This window comes from Colias philodice, chromosome 16, assembly GCF_061535455.1.
Source record: "Colias philodice isolate Cphi_HAF_F1 chromosome 16, ilColPhil1 Martin Lab GWU primary, whole genome shotgun sequence".
NCBI lineage: Eukaryota > Metazoa > Arthropoda > Insecta > Lepidoptera > Pieridae > Colias > Colias philodice.
In genome coordinates, this window is record NC_143101.1 from 3,400,821 (window position 1) to 3,421,168 (window position 20,348).

Below are 20,348 nucleotides of genomic sequence, written 5' to 3' on the forward strand. Positions count from 1 at the left end.
TACATCAAAGTTTCTGTCAAGCTTTTACTTTCCGCACCATAAAATAAATTTCTTGCATTAAAGGATTAGGGGGCACTCTGGGATTTGGGTTTTACTCCCTTTGACAAAAATCACATAGAATGTAGTGATAAAATTTTCCGATGTCAGTTATTTGCACCCGACTGCGAAATAAGATGTTTATGTTTTTTGTACGTGTGTATGTTTGTATATTTCATAGGAACATCCTACGGCTCAAACTGCTGGACGGATTTTGAGGTATGAAGGGTAATTGTAACAATCAGAATTGAGGTAGTTATAAGTATTTCTTATTTAATTATAATAATTCTTACCTAATAGCAACAGGCTCGGACGTAACAATTTCCCTAATTTTCTCACATAAGAACGTTATAATATAACAAATAGAATATATTTCTGGCCAAGAAGGTGTCGAGTTCATCTTGACTAATACTGTATACGTAAACATCAGTAGGAACAATATGTATGCAATCTGGAAAAAAATATTAATATAAATATGTATATACCATTAATTAATAAAATAAGTTTAAAGTGTTATCTCAAAACATGAAAAAAAATTACAGATAAATTTACCCGCATCGCAAATTTAATTAACTATTTCATGTCATAAAGAACTACACATGAGAAACAGCTACTAGAAGCAAATATTAGAACGTTAAAATCTAATTTCAAAGCGAAATATTATGTACTACTTCGTTTTCTATTTTTCCAAGTATGTTAGGTACCACTGCAATGTTATTAGGAAAAAAAGACGGGTTGCACTCCGGGAGTGCCGGCAGAAGTGAAAACTTGATTATTAACGTTGAGCATGTTTGATATTTTGGAATGGTATCCGTCTTACGCTTTTTCGATCAGGTCACGTGTCCTGACGCGAGTTTTAGATTTTATACCCATTACAGAAAAAGTACTCAACGCCGCTAAAGAAGTTTTCACTTCAATAAAAATAATGAACTGGGAAAGTTAAGTGTTCTGATGTTACAAAAAACACGAGTTTTATATAGTTAGAAATTAAGAGGATTTTCAGTCTTCTGTGACCATTAAATTAACCGTGTTTTAAATGCAGTCACATTTAACGACATTAATTTCACATTTAATTTCATTACGTTGGGAGTAATGCTGTCTTTATTATTTTTAAATACAAAAAGATTCCGTTCATCATCCGATCGTAAATCAATATTCAATATGTGAAGGAAATTGGCCACTGTAATTAAGCTATGAGAGAACTCTTATATCTCATACTAGCTGTTGTTAAGTCTATTGATCAATAAAATATTAATGTTAGTTCTCAATAATAGCATTTCTTTTATTACTTTTATCGTTTTTACGTACGTAACATTCTAATAATAATTTCTCTATGCTTATATTCTATGTTTTTATTTTGATTCCCTGTACTTGTTTTTATAAAGTTCCTATTTTGCTCTACGGTTTTTAATGTGTTAAAAATAATATCAGCAATACTTACTGAATCAGCCCAGAACTTAGTGATAGGTGCTGTAAAGAACTCATAAATCTTCTTCCTCAGTCTTAAAGGTCTCATCCTCTTATCCTCAGGCACGTGATACTCCGGCAGTTCCCTGTACGATAGTTCCCAGCCTATTTTACCGACTTTCCCGTTTTGATCTACTCGGGTCTCGCATTCGGCCCCTGAGCCAATCAACGCCTGCTTGAGTCCAGAGAAATACGTATAAACGTTACCAAGACATCCAGACAGATAAAAAATAGTGTAAGTATCACAGATTAAAAATAGCCCACAGATAAGTTAGGTTTTAGTGGAAAAGATTAAACAGATCATGCATTAGACATTGAAGTTTGTTAAATATTGAGACTATACGAATAAACATTTAAAACATACAAAGTAATAAAAAACAATTATAAAGCATACAATTTAATAAATATTGAATGAAGTATATAAAAGTACGATGAAAGCAAAACCAAGTTCAGATAATGATATAATTATGATAATGCAGACGTTTGCGGATGTCCTTTAGCAAAACTTTTCAGTTTTAGTACACTTTTATCTTATTTAACTGTCAGTTGTTTTTTATCAAAACAGTTTATATTCAAGAATATTTTGCCTGAAATCCAAATATATACTTCTTAAACAAAATACATGGACACATTGGAATATGTTCTTATGTTTATTTTTAAGTACTAAAAATTAGAAACAACGTTATGATCTAAATTGACCGAACTTAATTAAGCAATTAACGGAATATGGGCATTTTATATGAAATAGTCTTATAGTATGTATTAGTTATATAAAATCGTTTAACACAAGTGCCATATGCTATGAACAGGCGGTTAGGTTACAGCGAGCTAGCACGCAATTAAAGTGAATTTCGCTCGACGATATTCTGAAAATGGTAGAGTAAATTTAACAATGTAAAACTTATTTAATTAATGCCACTACTAACTTTATGCTGTAGTTGTGGGTATTTGAACTAACTTATTTTACTTTCGTTTTAATTAGAATTATTGTTTTAACAAACTAACAATTAGAATACACATGAGCTTAAAGACAAGCCAAACAAAGATGTAAAATGAGTCGTGTACAAAAACACAATTACAAGCGTTGATTTTAGATTAATAGGCTTGAAATATCTATTTTATTTAGTTAAAAATATTCATCAATTACATCATCAATGTTCCCATTACTTATAACCAATTTCTGCTGATTATTTTTATATTTGAAGACGATTTATTGCCAGCGTTTATTATACCACTATCCCAAAGTTATTGCATGTAGCATGGATACGGACGGTTTTGCGGTTGCACCTGCTACAAACTATGACAGGGAATGTACCTAATTTAGATGTACTATCCTTAAATGAAATATGAAATTTAGGACAATAATTTAGTTTCTTCTATATAATGAAAAGTGTAAAAGAAACTGTGTTATAATCGATTCCGCATCTCTATGCAAAGTTTAGCGATCGACTCATTATTGCCATAATTATAATAAAGGTTAAAGATAAATGACTAGTTTTTACAATGGTTTCATACCATTTAGTTCAATAAGTAGGTATAATAAGATCGTAAGGAATGCGCAAGCTTTATTTATTTATTGAGAAATTGTCTTTCCGTTGCATTACATGAATGGCAAAAGCTTCTATCAAACGATTTTTGAATTAGCAGCTGCGATCAAGAAAGTACAAAATACATTCCGCCGCAATAAGACAGCACAGACAAAATAGCCGTTGACTTGAACGCAAATAAAATAAGCCAATAGGCGATATTTCAAGAAAATAGCTTCGATTTGAATATAAACGAAGAAAACGCTAAGAACAGGAAGCTTGTAAAAGAGCCATGAAACGGTACCGATAGCTCGCGTCAACGGTAATACGAACACAAAGGGTACGTGCATCTATTGTGACTCGAATTTATGCGATACATTCACAAATTTAACGCCATAAAGTGCTATGTTGTGTTAAAATCGGAAATTTAAATTCTTAACACATTTATGAAATATTTTATATTTTGTTGTTGAATTTGTTGCAACTTTCTCAAAAGATGGTGACAAATTTTGAGAGCCTAATGAAACAGATTTTCGTTGTCTAATTCTAGTTACTTATCTATGAAATTTAAGAATAACAATGCGCGGAAAATGTTTTTTATTTCTCGAGATTTCACTGCATGAATAAAGGCGAAATTTTTACGGCTGAAGGCCATAAAAATGAAAAATCAAAAACGCGGCAATTTTCCGCCGAATTCTACGAATCTCTATAAAGGGGCTTACGTCTAATAATGCTTTCAAATTCAGGTTTGTTTTATAATATAACCTTTGTTATTCAGGCTCGGGATTTTCACAGATTTCAACGTAGTTTTGTTTGAAGTATTTTTTATATCTTTCGGCTTTTGATAGGTTAACAAACGCATTATTAGATAATTGTTTTCGACACAGAGATAATTCAAAGCGTTTAAAAATTTTCGAACAAAGTATCACATTTACGGAAGAAATAGACAAAGATATTTTTTGCACACAGAATAGTAGCCAATTACGTGAAATTGATATCGTCTAAGTGCAATTGTGTTCGTACAACACGTTCACATGTGTGCGTCAGGTGTATACCTGCGTCTTGTCCGTTTTACCCGGCTGTCCCGGGGGAATAATCTTCTTTATTGACAGCGTTCGTCGCTTCACCCCCACCTATACAATTTCATCTTTAACGCTTCATATACCTTGTTCATATAGACAAGTTGCCATCACCAAAATTAAAGATATTAGTAACAAGTAACAACCGTATATATTTTATTGATGTGCAAGGATTTGCTTGTTATTCTTTGAACTGCCTCAGTGATACATCATTCGTTTAGAGCGTTACGTGCTCTGTAAATATTTATTTGAAAGCGCTGCAAGCTTTAACTTTGTATTCAAACTCCGTTACACTCTGCACTGACAAAATGTACGCTTAAAACAACTTTAGAAAACGTAGTTATTGTTAACAATTATACTCAAAAGCTAGACCTAATTAAAATCCTATCCAAAAAAAGTTGGCTGTCCAAAGAATCACAAGCAACCCCTGATGAAAACAAAACGCAGCGTATAAAGCGAGATGGGAAGCAACTAAACAGAAATTACCTCCGCGTCATTAGGGTCCTTGGTACTTCTATCGTCTTCTATGCTCTCGTTCTCCAGATGCTCCTCCTCCGTCTGCGGCATCAGCTGCAGTTCTTCCTTCGACTTGAACTCCAATTGGAGTATGTACAGCGGACACAGCAGGCTCAGTATTACCTTTTTACGACAAAGCCGATGTTGCAAACGAAATGCTGCTACTGAATTATAAGCTTTACATGCTACGGAATAGAGCGCCGATTGCGTTGGTTCGAGCGGTTGTTTTAGTGCGTGGTGAGGTGGAGTATGTACAAATTTGTGTATGTAATGGTATGTATATCTATTACTATAATACTTGGTAAGACAGAGGCATTTAAGAAACAATTGTTTGTTTAGCTAATGAAGTCAAATACAATTTTCTCAGGCCGTATATCGTAACATGCCCAACCTTATGTGAAAAAAGTAAAGATACCTATTATTATTAAAGAAACTGGGGCGAAAAAAAATTTGATTTAGTTTTATCAAATTTAGTATACCGTATTCCATTAAAGACAAGGAATGAATGTATATTTTAAATGAGGAAAGTCAAAGTGCTTTTAACAAAATCCTTTTATCTGGAGAGATACAGTGGTTCAATCAGTTTAATTTAGTTCCGCCAGAGGGCTTGAGTGTCTTTGTCATAATTTATTGAAGTCAGTTAAACCAAAATGTTTTTTGAGATTTTTTGTAATCATAAACATAATAATTGATGGATATTGCAAACTGTATAATAGGAAAATAGGTTACATTAGTATTGGATGTGTGCTTGTGTAAAAAAGCGGTAATCAAAATTATAATTGTGTAGTCAGTTACATACAACTAACGATTGCTTGTAATGATTTTGTATTTACATAAATATCAATCGGCTTAATTAACGAAATAACAACGGAATCGGCGCCTACATGCAAATCTCTTAAGCTCATTGACACACAGACATCTAAACCGACTGTTACGGTTCCGTTATTACTATGTTACAACTACGACGTGCGAAGTCTGTGCGTTAATAAGAGAGAAATTTAACAGATAATAAATAAATGGAACATTACCTTAAGGTTGGTGTTCTTGCGTGTTCTAAGGCCTCCCATCCATAGATCTGCTAGTATAATCTGTGAGCATGGATGAGCTAATAGGGCTCTATGGTTAGCAGCTACGGCTAGGCTTAGACAGGTCTGTCCGGACCAGTTTTGTAGTTCGCAAGTAAGGAGTTGTTGGGCCTGGTCGTCGTCTTGCCGGTAACAGTAGTCCAGTAATTCTAATGCTAGAATTGAAGTATGTTTTTATAGATTTGGATATTGTTTGTTGTGGGAAAGCATTGTTTTTATTTATGTTTAATGTTTTAATATTTAAGTACTAGTGGTTGTTGCTTTCTTCATTTACTTATTGCTATAAAAACATAATGCTATGGTTAAAATCGTTCCAGATGTTTCAGAGCTTAGTTAATATAGGTTAATAGGACAGGTAGAGCGAAAATATTTTTTCGATATATATATTCATTTATACTTATATTTCGTAGATTCAATACAAAAAGAAAGCTTTGATTTCTTTGCTTAGTTAAAAAAATTGTTTTTAATTAACATCGTATTTCTAAAATACGCAGGCATTTGGTTATTATGAAATAATTCAAAAAGAGTATGACCATACATTATTCATTCAATGTATTTGGGTCAACTAATTAGGAGCTGAAGATTCAATATCTTATTTCTATAGAATCCTAAATTGCATAGGTTTAAGTGACACGTATAATGTATGTATTATACCATACTGCGAAGAAAATTATTTTAATGGAGTATGTTTCAAAAATCTTTTATTTTAAATTGTAATCTTTTATTATAAAAAAGTCCCATGCACGAAGACCGATCAAGACTAGTATTAGAGACTAGTACTAATCTTAATAAATTATGAAATACAATATTTCAAAAATAAAATAATAAAAAGCACACATTTATTGTTTAAACCTAAGTACATATCTCTAATTAAAATCAGTTCGTTGATTGGTAACTTGAGAACGTCTAGACCGATTTATCTAATTCAGTATAGAATATTTTCAAACAATCCGAAAATTAAAATAAATTTCGAGAAAATATTCTGATATAGCTGAGAAAGTATGGATAAATTTATAAATTAAAAAAAATATCAAGATTATATTTAAATCCAAAAACTACTGTATCGAATTTAAAAATTATTTTATAATTAAATAGCAGATAACTTTTTAAATTTTAATCAAGTATATATAACATATTTTTTTATCGCTGTAAAATCTGCACAATGCCGGGGCAAGCTATTAGTTAAACTAATTACAAATAATCAAATTGACGTAAACCCTTCATTTATAAAAATTCAATCAGATAATAATTGTACCTACTCTATACTAAAATCGTTAAAAGCCTGAAAAATACCAGTAAATGCTAAGTATTTCAGTAATAATGGTTTTATAACGTATTCATAAATAAAAAATAATATAGATAAGTACTTAAATTCTGATTCATATTTTATACATGGAAAAATGCAGTAACTTCACAGACTGTCTTAGCTTTAAAATGTTAATTAAAACTTTACGACTGTAACGACCATCATAATATTTATAAACTTCAGTAAAAAGACTTTTTCATCTTAGTTCACGATTCAATCACAAGCAATAGTACCTATATTTTCACATTAATAAAAATAAGTATACCAGACCCTTGTTCACATCATTTAACGACATATATATCATTATAACAAACGATTAGAACCATGTAACTACTCGTATTTACGGCTCAGATTTTGGTATGTCACTAATAAAGATTGTAAGAGCTTCATATAAGCCAATTTATATATTTATCATTAGAATCCAAGTCGAATCTAGTTTTGCCTATACTTTTTTTCCCTTTCTGGGCGCGAAAGTTTTTTTTTTAATGAAAAGTAGCCGAGGCTTACACTTTTGGATATTCCAAACTTTCTACCACTAACCTTTAGTCTCAAACTCCTTCCCATAATGCCGTAGCTCCTCATACACTTCTGTCTCCATATCGTCTTCTGCTGCTTCATGGGCCATTGCTTTATATAATTTGCAAGCTACGAGAGACTTGGCTAAGGCCTCTTCACCGTGTGTCCACATGAGGAGGGCCATTTGATGCCGCTTTGTTAGTACTGCCCACATCTAGGGTGGAAAAGGTAAATGTACTACTAGATTTATGGATATTGAATAGACTATTAATATTTCCAATGAATCCTTAATTGGCATATTATCCTGAACACAGCATAGGTACATTATAAGGAAGCAAAAGACAGCCATTGCTAACCAAAATGTAGAGAGCACTGATTTTCAGATGCCTAAGAAAAATAACCGTAAAAAAACTTTTCTTCAAAACTTCCATTGAAGTAAAAATTACAGCTGCAAAATAGAGGACGTCATCTTTAACGTTTATTTTTCTAGCATTCCTTTTTTTAACCTTAAATTACGTTCCCCTGCTAAAGGTAGTTAGTTAACATAGAGTTTAATAGATTCGTTTTCATGATGTGAAAAAAAAATAGCTTGCTCACACAGCAACACATAAACAACAACTTCCAATTATGATAAGATTTATAGCATGCAACCATAGAGAAGTAAATCAAACCATTGCTAGTTTTTGCAATTCCTTTCAGAGAGGCTATCAATCGTCCCCTTTGATAGTTGTCTATAGTGCTGTACTACCATCTATTCATTCTATTAAATATCAATTCAGGGAAATTCTTAGTTTAAGTAAAAAACCTTGTATATCTGTTAGAGGGAAGAGTGACTTAATTAACATTATCTAGTTTAAACTAACGATCAAAAAGCAGTTTCGTAATTGTAAGCGTATATTTATATTTTGAAGATATGAAAGAATATTACATTCTTAGGATATTTAGCTACGGTTCACTGCTCTCATAAGCCGATATAACAAAAAGAAAAGATTAATAAGATTTATTGGCGCGTTAGTCAAGATCAGTGAACAATATAGAAAGGCAGAGATAAGAAATATAAGCTACGATATGAGTGTATGTCACGATAATTAGGTACATATAGAAAAAGGATTCGATGGATAATGAGTGCCAGAACAAAATATATTAGACGAATGAAACAACATAGAAACTGTTAGAAGTTTATTATATTCAAAATCTCACTCGATAAACTTATTAACTGCTAAAGCCATAAAAAATAACATTAAAACAAATGAAGATTAAACAAATTTGTTTGTTATAGTTTGTGGCCATGGTAACAGAACATTTATTAATTCCAAGGCGGTATAAAGTTCAGCGGGTCAGCTAGTAAAAAAATAAATGCTTAACCAGAATGTATCTATGAAATCTTCAAGTTCTATGTGATAAGGAATCAAAGCTTGAACTAATATTTGTAGTATCAATATCAGGCGTTTAGTTTAGTTTTTCATTGAATATATTCAATATTTTTAAAATACATTTCTAGTTTTCACATCAGTAACACGCAATGTCACTGAAAAATATAGTGTTGTGTATTAAAATGGTGTGTTTATTTTAATAATTTTTGTAAATTGGTATTCATGTTATATCCTACCGAAAATAATCGCTTACCAAAAGCTCATTTATGGGATACTAGCGGTCCGCCCCGGCTTCGCCCGTGGTACATATTTACGTTTTCTCTACATAAAAACCATCCTCGTACTTCAAGGAATATAATAAAAAAAGAATTATCGAAATCGGTTCAGCCGTTCTCGAGTTATGCGCTTACCAACACATTTTGCGATTCATTTTTATATATAAGAAGATTATAATCGAAGAGCGCCATCTCAGTAGTGACGAACGGGTGAAGGACGCGCTGTTGCGGTTAACGTTCATGCTCCTGTTCATCACTTTTGCATATAATTACCTCTTCTATTAATGTGTGTATGTGTGTGTGTGTGTGTGATCTACTTACCAACAGCTCATTGAAGGGGTAATCAAACAGCGCCATCTCAGTGGTGACGGGCATGAAGCCGGTGATGAGCGACAAGCCGCCCGCGTTGTGGCGGGTGAAGGACGCGCTGTTGCGGTGAACGTTCACGCTCTTGTTCATCACTTTCGCGTATATCGGACGGAACTTGCGACGCGTGTAGTAGCACCTAGTGATGAGTTAGAGGTTTATACAGGGTGCTCCACCGTCCGTGTATTAAGTAAAAGTACTAAGAAACAGACTAATAGTTTTGCATAGGCTTTTCAAAACTGTAAATTTTGCCGATTGTCTTTCCCGATTGCCAGACACCCTGTATATTAAATATTTATACTTGAGAATTGGAAAGGTAGGTTTCATTATTGCAAATCTACCATATAAAATGACAAATGTCTAGACATAGTTATTTTTTATTACGCACCTAGTGTCAAGTTAAGGTTTTATAAAGACCCAATGTCTGTGTACTAAGTAAAAAGCATTAAAAACGGACTAAATTTTGCATACGCTTTGCAAAACTATAAATCTCTTTAAGCTTAGTACCTACACCGATAGTGGGACACCCTGTATAGTTGTATTTGGGAATTCGAAAGATAGGTTTAAGTATTATAAATCTACCATATAAAAATGCCAAATGTCTAGACACAGTTATTATATATATTCGATTTAGTTTCATTACTATTACTTCAATATGACCTAGCTAACTGTTTAGAACGTCTAGACGTTGTATTTCACATGATAGAAGACATGTGATTTGAACAACAAACACATAAAGAAAAATGTTTTTTTACCTAATTGGTCCTATGTTTCAGTTTTTATTTTATATTGGTTCAGTTGTATTATTATTGTGCCATGTATAAAGTTAAGTAAACATGGCATTGTACATGACGTACAGTCGTATAAAGTATTGTAATGGTTATATTTTGTCCGTATATTGAAGGTAAAATATGATCTCGGTGAATATCCAGAGCCATATATCCATAAAGCGATCGTTGGCAACATTCGGTAACAATTTATGAGATCTATACGTTACATAATGAAATATATTCCATAGGTATGCTATTTTAAAACATCATATCACATAAAATGGATTTATTTAATTTATGAAGTCATAGAAATAACGCAAAATACTACAACGTTACTTTAAATATCTATACTAATATTATAAAGCTGAAGAGTTTGTTTGAACGCGCTAATCTCAGGAACCACTGGTCCGATTTGAAAAATTATTTCGGTGTTGTATAGCCCATTAATTGAGGAAGGCTATATGCTATATATCATCTCGCTAAGACCAACAGGATCTGAGCACTGTGGGTAAAACCGTTGGGCACAGCCAGTGCCGGATTAAGCCAGCGCGGGGCCTGTAGCAAATTCTGTCAAGAGGCCCTTCGTTTGCTATAGTTTCTCAAATTAAAGGGTATTAAATAAAACAAAACTATTACAAATAAACTTTTCTGCATTTAATATGGGCAAATTTAGAGATAACACTTTCACTATCGACTTCTTTAAGCAAATTATACTCTATATTCATCAAAGTAAGGTGATTAAGACGTTTTTGGCCCATCGTGTTTCTTAACTCGTTTTTAATACGTTTTAACGTTGAAAAAGAACGTTCGCCATTGCAGTTAGTGATCATGAGAGACAAGTAAATGCGCAAGGCAATTTCTACGTTTGGGAAACACGATTCTAAGGAATTATTTAAAAAAGTTTATAAAATTGCAGTTCCAGAGACTCTTGTTTCTTGCTATCAATAACAGTAGCCACATCTGTTTTCAGCAGTTCAGCGAACTGCACTAATTCGTCGCCTAGGCTACTTTCCAAATCATCTTCGTAAGGACTGACCATACGTGAGGCGTTTTCCAAAATCTGTTCTGTTGTAAGGGATTTTAGCTGTCGAAATATTCCAAATTCACTGTACGTACACGGTGCTTCTGTGTGGGTGTTATGTTACCAGATATTGAAAATTTTCCCAAATTTTTGACCGACTACGGAAGAAAGAGGGTTATGTTTTTCGAGTGTATCTATGTATAATATTTCTTTGGCACGCCCTGCAGTATAAACCGCTGAACCGATTTTGATTTATGAGGTGACATTGCAAACATCTGAATTATTATGGTAGTGGTGTTAGTGGCGTTCTACATAAATTAGCTGTCAGGGTTTCATTTTAATTTTAATATAAATATTTGTATATGATGATAATTTTTTATAATATTGTAAAAATTCTTTTGTTACATAAACGATAAATTTTTAATTAAATAAATTACATAAAAAAAATGTTTCAAAATTAAAATGATTACCTATATAAATCCAACAGCACTACCTCGAAGATCTTTTAACCATTTTACCGTTTTACCCATAAAAAATGGCAAATTCATTTTCAAAATACTGGCAGCATACGTCATACGTTGAAGTTTTGTATTCCTTCGTATATGTAAAATTATTATTTGTATACAAAATTAAATAAACCAAATAATCTACAGAGAACCTGAAAACGATGTTTTATCTTTTTGTTTGTTTTCGGGAACAAATTTTACAGCGTTTTAATATCACAAGACAGCATTTTTTTACTAAAATAGCAAACCCCTTTTGACGTATTGCATGACACTATAATCGCTATAGCACTGGCGGAGGTTCGTATTCGTTTTTGATTTCGTATTTTCTTTGACAAGGGCGATGGATGATTGTCATGCTCCATCTACCTTTTATTTTGTAATCTAAGGTTTGATAGTCGATAGAATCCTATTTTATTTGATCGGGTTGTTACGACTAGCTCGTTCGATGACAATATCAGGGGATTCCCCTGTTAGTTTTGCCGTGCTACCAACTTGCGTGTAGCGCAGTGCAAGCTGTACAACACAACTTTTGGTGTAGCCAGCGCTCAATTGTAGAAACGTGGTAAAATTTTAAATTATTGTTGTAGATATTGATACCAACGTTTCTCGTGGTAGGTACGTGTATTTTTTTTACGGTACGTGTATTATAAATTGATATTTTTTTACGGTCAGACAGGTATTAGACCGCGGGGCCCCCCGAGTCGCGGGGCCCGTAGCATTTGCTACTCTTGCTACGTGGCTAATCCGGCACAGGGCACAGCTAGTACATTACATTATAATATGAAATAGAAAAAGCTTTATAAGTATAAGCCTCTTTTGCTTTAAAAGAGTGATACACCAAAAGAACAATGCAAATAAAATGATATTAACACAAAAGCGTTTCAATTCCCGATTGAATTCGAACAAAATAAACCAATAACTTGACTTTCTACTGTTGAATAGTAAATAATATGTTTGATAACACAAGCCCAGTGGGGCCGTCACAAAGGCATCGATCTATCAACGACAGGAACTCATGAAAATTCTATTCGTACCAAAAATAACACTGCATCGGGTCTTTTCATACACTATAAATGATCACTGTTTGATTTTACTTCAAGCCTCAAAGGGAAAGTGTTTTCATTTTTGCAGTAGATACGCTTCACGTTGGTTTTGGAAAAAATACCTGAGTCATTTGTAAATTGTTTGAATATCATCCGTTTTCAATTAAAAACCAGATATAGATGTTTTTCTGCAGACTAAAATATCGATAAAATATTTTTTTTAATTACAATAACGGAATTCTCAAAACGGAATACTTACAACAGAAATAAAAAATCACACATTCTTCTGAATTATTCAAATTACCTATTCCAACCATCTATTTCATATTTTTTTCACGTAGAGCTCTCAACCTTCACAATTTAAGAAAACTGTTGTTAATCTGAGTAATGTAAACTGTGCCTATTAATTTTAAGTCTAAAAATTTCAATTGTATTTTAAATCTTACCTATATGCGCCTCCCATGAGCTTATTGATGACCAAGCCAATATCATGCAGCGTATACACATATCCTCTCGGCAGATGTGGTCTCACGTCCCTCAGAATATACCGCAAAGTGTTACTGGGCCCACTTTTCGTGTTATACAGTTCTTCCAAACGAGGTATTGTGAGGAATTTCCTCATGGAAACTCCGTTCTCTAGGAGGAGCTTTACGAAATCTATACGGTCGTGTTCTAGCGCTTGCATCATTGCTTCATCGAGGGCTCCTAGAAGAAATTAATAAAACAATGTTTAGTTGGCTAGTCGATGGTTACATTTTATACTTTAACGATGTCTAGATTGTACATTTTCTCCGAAATTACTTAAAAAACACACTACAATTAATAATCCTACAAGGATTACTTGGGAGATATTTCTTGTAAGTCCAAAATTGATCCGTATTTTTTTTTAACTTAATACCTACAATGTATGTGTTGCTTGTGTTAATTAAAAACGATATCATTGCATATTGAATAAAAAAAAAATTGGTTGTCTGTAAAGTCGGTTTACTGACGATAGTTGAACGTGACAACGTCCGATTGTGCTTCTTTGTCGCTCGTTCCGCGCTCTCGCTTGCACTTCAAGCCTTACATGGAACGCCTCAGAGCGAGGTAACGCTGCATGAGTCATGTTTTTTTGTGCGTGCAGCCGGCTCTATCGAATTATAAGACGTTGTCACGTCAAAAGTTTGCAATAATTTTAACTTTCGTATGAATAAGATAGTTTACTTAATTATTCAGTACAAAGAACTTTCCAAAATTTCATTTTGCTATTTAAGAGCTGAGAGCTGTCTTTTTATCACCCAGACGAAAGCCATTATTTAATATTCAAGCATTCTGGTATACCTTTGTCTCATCTCATATAGCACCTGGTGTTTATGGCTCCTAAAATTATTGTAAACGAGAGATCTTTTATGAAATTGCACCATCAATATTTTTATTTCTGTACCCTTTGTTACGGCCAATCTCGCTTTCTTTGGATTGAATAAATTACTTTCAAAGGTCAAGAAAACATTTTATTAAGAAATGTAGAGCCTTGTTCATTGCTTTTCTGTTTACTAAAAAAACTTTGTATGATATCCACTTAATAATTATCGAGGGAATACATTTATGTTATGTTATCAGATCGTTTGACTGAAATTTGAGATATCAAATAGAACTGATTCAAAGTAAGCATTGTTATAACCGTATATAATATTACCTCAGCATTAATATGTATTCTTTGATAATGTATACAATCGCTTTTCGTTTTCACAATCTAAATTCGATTACCAAAACGTAGAAGAAAATGCGCACGTCAAGAGCAAAATTGAATTTACGAAAGTTTCATTTGCGTATGAAGCCACGAAATAATCCATTATCTGGGTACATTCGGGAATGCACTGTTTCCATTTCCACGTGTTATTGACAGAACGAAGTAATATGAACTCGTACCTATGCTATGCGCTCGGAAACTAACTGGAAATTTTTTTGATTGAGATTTTCATATTTCTTTTTACCTGGCAGCGACGGCAAGAAGGTTATGTTTTTTTCGAATGTATACCTATGTATGTATACATTTAAAATGGATGTATGTATGTATATTTATTTGGCATGCCTTTTTTATCCTATCCTTATTATTAGGATGAAGTCGCATTTATGTGAATCGTATCAATTGATTCGTCTTATGTCGTGGGATTTACACTTGTCCATCAAACCAAAAAAAAGCCTCTAAAATGTAATTACGAGAAAAAATTGCAGTTGAGTCTTTTGTTTTTTAATATATCTTGTTTGTCCCTACATTTCGGCGTCAAAAGGCGTCCAATTTGATGCGGTTCGAGAGGAAATCAATTGCACCACGACACGATTTCCTTCCAGGATTTGCGGTTTTGCAAACTGTTCCATGATTTCTATTTGAGCTGAATATCGCAGTAAGCAGTATGAAATAATGATCCTAGACTGAGGTCAGGGAAACGTAGGTTGGTTTTGTGAATATATTTTGCATTGCTTTACACAAGATTCCTTTATGTACTGGTTTGAGGATGAAAAAGATGGGAACTTCAAGTTTAACGATAATAAAAAGGTTTAAAAAAGTACAGATTTATTAAAGCGTGCGCTTTACTAAGAAATTATTGTATTGTCACCGATCCTTGATAATTGTCTGTTTGGGTTCAAAATCCAGTCTAAATAAGTCGGTTGCATACCAATGTACAAAAATACAGCCATGTGTGTTGTTTCAACAGCGTGTTAAAACAACACACATCATATACATAACAATATCAATCAATAGCGTTTTAATTGATGAAATAAATATTTTAAAAGCGATATAAAATTGATTACTGCCCTTTATGAAATTTTGTTACGTTTAACAACGCAGCATTTTTAATAAATCAGTCGTTTCAGAGTAGTGAAGGTGATTGGCTTAATTTATAAGAATCAGCATTGAAGATGAGGTGCTCATTTAATACATTAATTTTAGCAGTTTTAATAATATTTCAGTTCTTTTTAGTTTTTATAAAGTCATGTGTCGTCGCGTGTGATTTTCGCTTGTGCGTATCGTCGTGCGTTCGATATGAACATTACATCCTACTACTATTATAAAGGCGAAAGTTTGTAAGTATGGATGTATGGATGTTTGTTACTCTTTCACGCAAATACTACAGAACCGATTGCAATGAAATTTAGCACACATATAGAGGGTAACTTGGATTAACACATAGGATAGGTTTTATCCCGGAAATCCCACGGGAACGGGAACCATGCGGGTTTTCCTTTGAAAACGCGGGCGAAGCCGCGGGCGGAAATCTAGTTCATAAATAATTTTAATACTAACAACGTAATGCTTAAAATAAAACAAGAAATGAGTTCTAACATAAGTGTAACGCATGTTGGAAACATTAATGGTAAATTAATATAATACATAATAATAAACACATTTTTCTGTAAGGTTTGCAACACTTAATTCTCATATACGACTAATATTCCATATCGCAATTAAACTTGTTAACTTCCTGAGCCACGTGTCATAATCTCACATAAGTTATTTACAGTTTGTAAGTTAAGTTGCTTAACTTACGCGCAAACTTGTTGCAAACTAATGTTTACCACAACTTAATCACGCTAGTATGTTATTTCAAATCACGGATGAAATCACTTTACCCTACAGTAGTCGTGGATCTAAAAGTGACGTGTGAGGTCGCGTGGTCTTTGTGCACAGGCGATTATTATGTAACTATTATTTAAATCAAAAAACTTTAAACTGATTTTGAAAGCACTATACCTAATTATTAGTTAGAATACCCTTAAACGATACACACTTTAAAGATTACACCCTGTAAATTAGAGACATAGATTTTTAGAAATTTGCAATTTCGTATCACTGGATTACACGTGTAGACCACGCGACTACTGTAGGGTGAAGTCTGCAAATGAAAAGACACTCGAAGACCAATTTACGTCTTTAAAAATGTGAAATATACTGCATCATTAAATTACTGGATATCAATGCTCATTCCTATTTATTCGTCAAATTAAACAAAAATTGCAATACAAGAAGCAAATGAACATAAAATATCACGAGTCTTTCAGAATTATTCAAATTAATCGTAGCTGCTGTTTGACAAGTATTCATTAACTTGAGATTCGCAAACACGTTCCATTGCTGAATTTGTGCAAAATTAATACCTTGATTTGAACAATGGAACGGATTAAGATATTTTGAGGCCCACAATTAACTGAAAAGTGGAATAATTTACGTTAAAAAATCCTATATATAGCACAAATATTCATAACAAATATAAGATGACATAAAAATGGTTTTGAGAGACGATAACGAATTCAATTTCAAATTCAAAATTTATTTATATCAATTTTTTTACATAATTACACATAAATTGTAAATCCCTGGATAACCCAATAGCAAAATCTGTGCGGGGTCAACCAGTGAAAAGAAAGAAGAGTAAACAGTTTCAGATTCTAGAACTTTTTATTATCACAAGCATTCACGAAAAACATCTCTAAAAACAAACACTTAATTCTTAAATAGAAATAGAAATAGAAACACATTTATTCCCAAAAAAACTTAACTCAATTGATTCAAAATCATCATAATATACCTACCACCAGCCAAAAGGTCATAAGGCCTTAATTAAAAACAGTTTAATCAAAAGTCGCCCAGTTCATCAACAATTCAACGCGGCCCTCAGGTGGTCCTGATTCCCAATGTTTGTTTACCTTTGTACATTAGCTCAACTTCAATGGAACTTCGATTGAGTTTTGATACGTATTCTGAATTGTTCACGGGAAATTACTTCGCAAATCGATCGTGAGTTTTAGTATTTAGTAGAGATTTAGATTGAAATTTGATGTAGCGAATTTTTGCTGATGTTATGAAGAACGTATTAAAATAAATGTTATATGAACTAATTTATTTAAAAGCCTTTGAAAATGCATTTAAACGCATGAACAATCAGTAGAAATAATGAACTTTTCTATGTTAATAAATAAAATAAGCATCTATAGAATAATAGGGTACCAACTTCGTTTTAATGTGAAAGAAAGGAAATAATGCGCCAATTTTCAGTGCGATGAAGGCTACCTTTTTGTAAAACAGGTTGGAGTGCGGTAACATGCCTAATGCAAGGAACCAATTTGCTTTAAAATGTTCTGCTCTTACTAATAAATTAGCAAAGAATGTAACACCTCGACCTATTACTAGTAAATATATTATCGCACAAAGTACATATTTAATTTTATCTGAAATATCGGATTTTTTTTCTTTAAACAATTTGTTAAACTTTCCTAAATAAAAAATACAATACATTCATGATTAAAAAATTTTACAGAAAACACCCCTAAATTTCCCTTTCTCCTTACCGTACCGAAACCTTGCGTGTATTCGTAAACAGTCATATTATGAACAAATAAATTTACGTTAATCAAATATTATAGTAATTAAACCCACCTCTCGGCCACTCCTGTCCATACACGAAGATCTCCGACCGCGCGATATCCACTCTGTTCCAAGTAAGCGCCAACGACAGCTGCTCACTGGGCGATAAGTGCTGTGCTCTGAACAACGCTGTTAGAATCACTTGATCTAGCTCTTGGACTTCGCCACCTTCTGCTCGTTCTTGGATGCGGAATACTGTTATCTGTGAGAAATTATAGGAATTATCGCCGGTTTCTGGATATACATATTATACATCCTTAATAGAGGGGTCAGGATAGAGTGAGCAGCCTCGCGAAGCAATTGCGCGAAGTAGCTTGTCTCATCCAAGGAAAATAGTTGCCCGCGAATGGCCTTTGCGTGGACCTCGTGACAAATAATATTTGAAAAGAGACGGAATGTGTGAAAAATGTTTATCAGAGACATTATAAACAAGCTCTGGAACCGGCCCTTAGTTTCCTTAACTGTTGATACTTTATGAGCGCGGTAGCTCTCAAACGTATTGGGATTTCCAAATCAGATTAGCTTTAATGATAGACAATAACACGAATGTTGTACCTACTTACAAATTGAGTACCTATTGAATCTCTCGATAAATCGTCTTAAGGATTCAGTAAGTGTTATCCTATTTAATTTATTATTATATTGTAACTGTATAATAATGTATAAAAGCCCTACATCCTTTTGAGTACTGTTACTTAAACATTAACACGTTCGCTGCGAAACAGGGCTTGAAACACCCTGTCCGTGTCTCGTCGTTATAGCGGTAGGAAAAAACTTAAACTTCTGTCGTGCGGGAGGCATAACTTCCATCTGGTTCAGTGTAGGAAAGTGATATCTATATATCTGAGATGTGCTATTGATTCCTAGTTCAATGGTATTCCGACCTTAATACCGGGTTTCTTAGACCTCGTGCCGCACTGAACAAATAAAAATTCTAACACAGTGCGGAACGAGGTTGCGAACACCTCGTACCACCGCGCACCTCGTACTGCACCCTAAGCTAGCTTCACGCGGTTAGTGTTGTGCAACGCATTCGAGACTATTTGTGGAACAACTTATTGAAGCTTTTACAAAGAAGGACTTGAATGTGGATACAGGTACCTAATTTTCAAACTACTCGTTATAATAAATATCGTTAATAGAAACGTGAATGTGACATGTTGAGTAACTTTCTTCAAATAGATTGATAATCATGATTACTATTAGTGTGTTGTTCATTGAATCAACTAGCGGCAAATCCAAAACACCCGGCAATCGGTGTATGGCTCATCAAAATTTAACTCTTGCCCAAGTCAACAAGCCAACAAACAAGGCACATCATCTCTTAAAGGGATCAAAGAAGAGGAGATGTGTAGGATGTTACGAAAAACTCCGCATCTTCTTAACAAGTCGTGAGGCCGACAAAAAAAGTAAAGGAAATTCTCACAGAATGCACTGGTTGCAAACAATATTCTGGTTTGGCCTGTTTTAATAAAAAAACATCCATAAGTTTGATAAATAAATACAATTAAATATCGATATTTCTTTTCCCATCACTAAATTATATGAAAAACTGCTATTGTTCAGTGCGGTATGGGGTACATCAGACCCCACATTTTATTTTACCCATAGAATCTAAACTAACTAATCTAACCACGGGCGGCGGTAGATTTAGGTTAATGAACTCATTGTTAATAATAATCACGACAAAAGCCGCACACTTTGTCTTATTTGGCGCCAAAAAAAGGATTTTGGTCTCCTACGGGCGGTGGGGTTTAATATGCCTCGTGCCGCCACAATCTCTGGTATAGGACAAGGTTTAAAACGACCCGTAACGCAGTAATGGAAAGTACAGATATATCTGTGCCGCAGCGAACGTGTTAATGTGTACTGCATAAATTATAAGGCTTCTGAAATATCATAATTAAAGTTGATTTCACGGAGAGTGATGTCAAGTTTCATTTGTAAAATCTTAATATTTTGAAAGCAGTTAAAATGTTTCTTATTAAAGCACTAGATAAATAAGAAGAAGTTTTACGATATTTTACTACGCAAATTATTCACAAACTAAGCTACA

General features: G+C 33.4%; 1 protein-coding gene across 3 annotated transcripts in view; it reads right to left on the reverse strand.

Moving 5' to 3' along the window:
* The window catches only part of Trpm (transient receptor potential cation channel, subfamily M), a 191,250-nt gene that overhangs the window by 18,124 nt on the left and 152,778 nt on the right, over nt 1–20,348 (reverse strand). For 2 of the 3 annotated variants that reach the window (XM_089705245.1, XM_089705244.1), the window contains exons 9-16: nt 18,305–18,494; nt 13,332–13,590; nt 9,501–9,684; nt 7,556–7,745; nt 5,653–5,864; nt 4,595–4,747; nt 1,478–1,675; nt 330–487 (exon numbers count right to left, since the gene is read on the reverse strand). In XM_089705245.1, coding sequence (XP_089561371.1) covers nt 330–487; nt 1,478–1,675; nt 4,595–4,747; nt 5,653–5,864; nt 7,556–7,745; nt 9,501–9,684; nt 13,332–13,590; nt 18,305–18,494 — 1,544 coding nt within the window. Of the gene's footprint in view, nt 1–329; nt 488–1,477; nt 1,676–4,084; nt 4,163–4,594; nt 4,748–5,652; nt 5,865–7,555; nt 7,746–9,500; nt 9,685–13,331; nt 13,591–18,304; nt 18,495–20,348 lie in introns of all 3 variants that reach the window. The other variant, XM_089705243.1, reaches the window with a different exon arrangement.